The sequence below is a fragment of the Plectropomus leopardus genome, chromosome 21, assembly GCF_026936395.1.
Source record: "Plectropomus leopardus strain MGB_pleo_1.0 chromosome 21, ASM2693639v1, whole genome shotgun sequence".
Classification (NCBI taxonomy): Eukaryota; Metazoa; Chordata; class Actinopteri; order Perciformes; family Serranidae; genus Plectropomus; species Plectropomus leopardus.
This window is the reverse complement of record NC_142196.1, coordinates 18,647,877-18,655,089: the sequence shown is the minus strand read 5'-3', so window position 1 is coordinate 18,655,089 and position 7,213 is coordinate 18,647,877. Positions and strand designations below refer to the sequence as shown.

General features: G+C 37.3%; 1 protein-coding gene across 1 annotated transcript; it reads left to right on the top strand.

Annotated features, from left to right (window-relative positions):
• The first annotated feature begins 2,423 nt into the window (after positions 1–2,423).
• On the top strand, positions 2,424–6,397 carry mnx1 (motor neuron and pancreas homeobox 1). Its single transcript, XM_042510697.2, has 3 exons — positions 2,424–3,097; positions 3,957–4,117; positions 4,571–6,397. Exons 1-3 carry the CDS (start codon positions 2,617–2,619, stop codon positions 4,853–4,855), a joined length of 927 nt encoding a protein of 308 aa, XP_042366631.1. The 5' UTR covers positions 2,424–2,616; the 3' UTR covers positions 4,856–6,397.
• Positions 6,398–7,213: the final 816 nt, after the last annotated feature.

The following is a 7,213-nucleotide window of genomic DNA, read 5'->3' as shown; positions in this document are numbered from 1 at the left end:
ATTTTCGTACACTAATACTTACGGTAATTTTCTTTATATATTAGATTAGATAATGATTTAGATTAGAATTCTTATTATTACTATTATTATTATTATTACTATTATTATTATTATTATTATTATTATTATTAACATTATTACTACTATTACTATTATTATTATTAAAATGATTTTAAAAGATGATTTCAGAAACATTTAAGACAATTTGTCCAAGTGCGAGAATTGGAGCATCTAATTAACTTGGGACTAAATCATCAGCAGTCACTTCCCCCACATGAATAAGTTTAATCGTTCAGTGAAGCGTTTTTGTAAACTGACTCTCTCTGTCTCCTTCTCCTCTTTCTATTTTTCCCAGCCCGGTTTCCATGCAGGCCCACATCCCATCCACATCAATCTCCCCGTTATCATTCTGTAATTGGTCATGATCATCAAGGTCCACAATTAAATGGCGATCCTTTACTTGAAAACTACCCGGTGACTTGTTGATTTCCCCCGAGCAAATAAACGTCCCAGGAGCGCGGTTAGCTGATGAATTGACAAAAACTAATCAGCTTTATTGGTAGACAGGTTAAGGGCAACTGGGTGTCAATAATTCTCATTTTGACCTCCTCTTCCATTAACTTTAAGTGGCTTATTAGACCGAAGTCACCCGGAGCCACGGGCCTATTAGCCACATCTCTCTGCTCATCACACTTCTGGGCTTTCAATTACATTTTTTTTTTTTTTGCTTCGCTGCTGCTTCGTTGTGCCTGAATTTGACATATTTTTACAGCATCCTATTGCTTTTCTGGGAGGTGGAAAATCAAGCTGCATATCTTTTATCTAATAAGAAAAATACCAACATTTTCTGTTTTAAATGGGCAAACATTTGATGCTTATTGAGGGGAAAAATCTAATTTTAATGAACGGAAATAGTCTAAAAACAAAACTGACTTTGCTGATACATCAGCAGCATTGAGGGTTCAACCTAATCAATTTGGTTCTACAGCTCCATTATAACAGGCCAGTCTGTCACCTTCAGCTCAGAGCGACAGAAGGAGGGCTTTTACTTAAATTTCCCTGTTGGCCTCGCAGCGTGCTCAGTGTGCTCCCCCTTTTACGCACGCTGTTTTTTTTGTTTTTTTTTTAAGCATACTTATTTTATTCTCCATCTAAATTCAATAAGTGAAGATGAGCCTGATAACCTTACACATCACCTCACATGTTAGGACTGAAATTCAGTTTTACATTAGTGGATAATTCTCTTAACATGGTTAAATCTGTAATATCACTTTTTTGTTGTTATTTAAAACCTGATTTTATTTTTAATATTAAGGTTTAAGTCGAAAAAAAAATATTGCTGAACCACCTCCTATCCTCAAGTGAACCATGATATCCACCTTTTGTTAATTCCATAAAAAATATGGACTTTCATTACAGCTAATGGAAATTTTCTGAACCTACTGCATTTTTTTTCATATCACACTGTAAAATCTGGCATGGTGATTTTAATTTTTTAAAAAATGGATACCGACTGTATTGGAAAAACTGATTAAAAATAAACAGTGTTGATTTATCGTATCTAACTGTTCAGTTTACTAAACATTTAGTTATATATACTTGATTTTTTGACGTCGTTGCAACTTAATATGACAAATTTAAGTAAATCAACATTTCTTAGCTTTAGCAACATCAGTAACCCAAGTTTAATGTGCCATATATATGTATTCTGCTGGCTGCAAACCAGTCAATCACATTTGTATATTCTTAAACATGTTAACAAAACAGAATTTGTAAATTTCCTAATGTCATCAACAAAATCTTCTCATCATAACGACGTTAAGTTAGACTAACTTGGTTTACTGAAGCTGCTAAAACTGAGAAAGAACGAAGTCATTTCAATTGTCATTTTTAAGTTGCAACAACTTCACAAAATAAAGTAAATGCAGCTCAATATTGAGTAAACGTAAATAATGAGTTAACATAAACTAAAAATTATGTTTACTTTTATGTAAGATCAACTTGTCAGATTTTACAGCGCAAGAAAAAATAAAATTGCAATTTGTAATTTTATCAATTAAATGTTTTAAAATGATGGACATTCTGGAGTGCTTGTGGCTGACAATATTTAATAAAATGTTACTACACCTGCTCCTGTGACCTTGGTCAAATTGTAAACCAATCCCCCAAAAATGTGCATCACACTCCTGTAACCATAAACCGAGTCCTTATTTGGTCACTTTGGAAATTTTAACTCCACAAACCCAGTACTAGTGAATTATATAAATGTAGGCCAAAAATAACATCCAGTTATATTATTAAAAAAAAGTTGAGGTTTATGTCAAACGTCTGCGTCATTTTCCTGTAATAGCAATATTATATAAAAGCAGTAAGGCAGCCAACAGCGTGCTCCACTGTGATTAGAGCAGAGAGGCGTTGTTGGGTCGGTTGTGACGCTTGGGACGGCCCCCTGCACGCGGCTGCACCAATCGCATCCATCTGACAGGGATTAAGTGTCACACGGAGCTGCTCTCTCACACTCCGGACCACAACATAACTTTTGAGAGGTGGGAAAACGCCACAAACGACTTCTCTTCCGTTTAGCAGAAGCGACAAGGACGCGCACTGGGGGCCCCGATGGAGAAATCCAAAAACTTTCGCATTGACGCGCTTTTAGCAGTCGATACGCCCAAAGTGCAGACTTCCCCGCTCGCGCTTGTGACTTCTCTGTCCTCCTCCTCCTCAATCCCGTCTGCAGCCGCGGAGCTGACCACCAGCGCAGAGTCTTTACGCACCGAGACGCCGTCCCCGCCGAGGATTTCCAACTGCGGGTTGATTCCTAAACCGGGTTTCCTCAACAGTCCGCACAGTATGGTTGGATTACATCCGCAGAGCACCGCAGGGATCCCCGCACAGGCTCTCTACGGCCATCCCATGTACACCTACTCCGCAGCTGCCCTCACAGGCCAACACCCTGCCCTGTCCTACTCCTACCCACACGGCTCCCATCACCATCACAGTGATCCCATCAAACTGACAGCCAGCACCTTCCAGCTGGACCACTGGCTGCGCGTCTCCACGGCCGGGATGATGCTGCCCAAAATGTCTGATTTTAATTGTAAGTAACTGAATATTCAGCATTTTTTCTGCCCTTAAATGAATCATAAAATAATAACAAATACATCTTAAGTCATATATAGTGCCCCAGGCTGATGTAAAACTTAACAATGGTACCCAAAAAGTCTGATTTATTATAATTTTGCGAATAAATGTGATTAATATCTTAAAAAAAATAATTCTGGCCTAAATGACGCTGCTGCTAGGCAGCTCCTCTGCTGTGCCAACTACAGAAAGGCGTGAAATTCCAATTTTGCCTAAAATAAAAGCCAGTTTTAATATTTATGGCGCAGTTTTCCTCACATATTCTGATCGTCTGAATGAGCAGGCTGTCATAGAGTGATGGTTTTTCTGAGAGGAACTAAAATGGACAGATAATGGACAGTGGGAAAGTGGCAGAGCAGTGTGAAACCCACAGTCGACATGCTATTTGCTCACCAGATACTGCCTTTTTGTTTCTGCTCGTTTTGACAGATTTGTTCAAAATGGAGAGGCAAACAGCTTCTCTGTGGAGATATTCATCAGTGGACGACCTTGTTGCTTAAGCAGGGAGTGCAGAGATGTAGAAAATGTGATTTTATTGCACCATAACAAAGGAGTGTTGTCAATTTTGCACCAATTTTGATGTTTGCATTTGCGTTTTATTTATTTATTTATTTATTTTGCTTTTTGTTTTCTTTATTGTCAGTCATAAGCAGGCTGTTGGTTTTCGGCATTTATCCCTATATGTATATATATATATATATATATATATATATATATATATATATATATATATATATATATATATATATATTAATCGTACTAAAAAAATCTGTTGTGGTGTATGGGATTGATGTTTTTGTTTTTTTGTTTTGCAGCTCAGGCTCAGTCCAACTTGCTTGGCAAGTGCAGAAGACCAAGAACTGCATTCACAAGTCAGCAGCTGCTGGAGTTGGAGCATCAATTCAAACTGAATAAGTACCTGTCACGACCGAAGCGCTTTGAAGTGGCCACGTCCCTCATGCTGACAGAAACTCAGGTAATATTTCTTATGGTGATGACTGGTTTTCAATATTTTAGTTTCCACAGTTTGACAGATTCGAAATGGCTTTTAAAGCATTTTGGCATGGTTTCACTTTTTAGAAAAAATTGAGAAATTATGACGAAAGCTCAGTCTTGTTTCAGATGCTTCCTGGCTTTTTAGATTATTTCTTCAGTGGCTTTAACTATAAAAAAAAAACAAAAAAAAAACAAAAACGGTGCATGGTTAATTGTTATCTCATTATTATTTCATTTTTTATTTGATTAAGGTTATTTAAAAAATCTTAAGTAAATTAAATTACTTTTAGGTATGTTTTCAGTGTAGTTTCTTTGCAACAGCGCAAAGGTGGACTAGTGAGCTTTACGCATCTCTTACGCATAGTTACGCACAAGCAGCTTCCTCCTTTATATGCATTAAACCAATTAAACGAAATTATTTTTCGTTCCCCAGGTCAAAATCTGGTTCCAGAACAGACGCATGAAGTGGAAGAGAAGTAAGAAGGCCAAAGAGCAGGCCGCCCAGGAGGCCGAGAAGAAAGGCACCAAGGGCGGCCAGGAGAAATCTGACGGACTCGAACAGTCGGACTATAACAGCAAGACAGACTCAAAAAATGGCAGAATAAGAGACTTCAGGGACAGTGACGACGACGAGGGCGATAATTTCCTGTACAACTCGTCAGACTGCTCCTCAGACGACGAGAGGAATCACACCAGTGACATAAGTCCGCAACCTTGAAGGTGAAGGAGGGCGAAGGTGGCGATCTCCATTTATAAAGACTGTTGGGGGGGGGGGTCGCTATAAAAATGCAGTTGCATGTAATCCAACCTCTAATCACCTCCATGGAATTAATGAGCATTTTTATTGTCACGAAAGGGAAAAAAACAGGTCAAGATTAGGTGATCTTGGCGTCATAATCAAGCAATAAAGCCGGAAATTTAAGTTTTATAATATGAGCATCACTCAGTACTCAGGCTGTAAACTGTGACATGTTGCATGGTTTATATGCAAAACGCTGCAAACTGGCCCACGACTGCTGGGACGGTTAGTTAAACTACATTTCAATAATATCCTATAGAACCAAACTGCAGCAAATAGTCCGCTGTCATTTGTCTTATTTTGACCGTATTTTGTTCTTTGTGATGTTCCGTAGTGTGCCATATCACGCTGAAAAAATGTTATGTTTATTTTTCTATACTGTATTTATAAAATGGTCATCCCAGTGCATGCTAAATTATTGTTTAGCGTCTATCTTGGTGCAAACAATGTGTAATAAAATGTTTTTATATAAAAAGTTGGTATTTTGGCGCAAGGATCTTTTTTTGGAAATGCAGTCCCTTGATTTACGGTTTACTCGCAGCGTCTGAGCGCGGATGCGGACAGAGGCTCGTGTTTTTCTCCTTGCTCTGACAGGTCGGGTCATGGGAATTACTGTTAATAGCGCTGTCGGATCCGTGCAAACGTGCAGTGAGAGCAAACAGCGAGTAGGCAGTCAGACGGAGGAAACATTTCACACCACACTAGCAATGGGCTCGCATTAATAAACCTTTTGAACGGCCGGTTAAGGGACAACTTGGCCGCTCAGGAACTACTTTTAGGGCTGAAATCATTTAAAACTTAATAAGTCTAAAGAATAATTTTTAAAACATTTTATCTGTTGAGGTTTTAAATTGATAAATGCCGATTAACTGTTCACTATTTAACTATTACTATAACTATTAACTATTTTGCATCCATATGGGTTTACAGTGTTGGGAAGGTTTTTTGATGTATTTGATTACAGATAGATAGTTGTTACAGTGTCATGAATAATTTAACTAATATCAATATTTTTATTATCAATATTTTTTTAAGTATGCCCAAAGAAGGCATTCCTGCATGGTGAAAAGATGCAAAGCAACAGCATAATTATAAAAGTACATAAAAATGTTTTTACCAAAAAGCAGGGGCATATTTAGAATTTAAGGGGGTTTAGTCCGGATGTCAGTGTTCAGGGGCATACCACAGGGTTTTTATTTTTAATAAACAAGCTCTATTTTGATTATTCGTAAATGCACTCTGGCACCTTTTTTGTCTTGCAAAGCTGTTTTTTTTTGCTTTTCATTTTAATTAATAATCATGATAAGAAAAATATCAGCAGCTGTTAATGAATAGAAAAGTGGAGTCAAATGCATTTATGTCAACAGTGGTAGAATGTAACTAAGTACATTAATTCAAGTAAAAGAATGAATTAAATGTTGAATTATTAGCTTAAGGGCTTTGTTCAACAAAGAAAAAAAAAAACAAAAAACAAAAGCCAATATTTAGATCCAGGGACATTTATAAAACGTTCTGGGCTGCAGCATCATACACCCAAATGCCACTGCCGAAAAAAACATTTTGATGTGACTCCATCAGAATTTTGATTAATAACAATAATCTAATTACACATTTTTCTCACTTACCATAACTGCTTTATTACATTTATTTTGTAAATTAATTACATTTAACTATACTCTTAGCCCAACACTGCACTTAACTCTTTTGTGAAGTTTTTGACTTAATTTAAAAGTTAAAGCATCGTGAGAAAGTTTTTCATTTTAAACAATAAATAATGCAACAATGAGGGAGCATAAACATAAAACATACTGCATGTAAATTAAGCTTCAGGCTCACGAAAAATAAGAGTGAAACATCAGCCTAATTTCCCTACCTACACAATGCATTTATTTATTTAGGGTGTGCTATTAACTAATGTGTTCATAATGGGATATGACCGTCTTTCAGCCTAGCCTCATTTTAATATATTTCAATTACCAATATGACTGCGCTGTAGGACCGCTTTAATACGTTCAAGCTATGCAGCGTCTAAACAGTCCACAATATGGCTCCACACTTTTCCATTGTTCCCGCAGTCATCAGCGTTAAACTGTAGAAGGGGTTGACTGATTATGTGCCATTTGTAACAGGATTACTGAGCGATCTGACGGTTATCTTTGGTTGTTTGCTTTAGCTTTAGCAGACTAAATCAAAGTTCAGCTGAGGGTCAAGCCCAAACAGAGTGCACCAGGTAAAGCTGATGGCAGTCTCTGGCTCACAGCTGCAGACAATGGCCTG

Excerpts from the sequence above, each read along its gene's own strand:
- mnx1 (XM_042510697.2), top strand. The coding sequence starts at position 2,617 with ATGGAGAAATCCAAAAACTTTCGCATTGACGCGCTTTTAGCAGTCGAT. Across the intron at positions 3,098-3,956 it reads CAAAATGTCTGATTTTAATT|CTCAGGCTCAGTCCAACTTG; the intron begins GTAAGTAACTGA and ends TTTGTTTTGCAG. Across the intron at positions 4,118-4,570 it reads TCATGCTGACAGAAACTCAG|GTCAAAATCTGGTTCCAGAA; the intron begins GTAATATTTCTT and ends TTCGTTCCCCAG.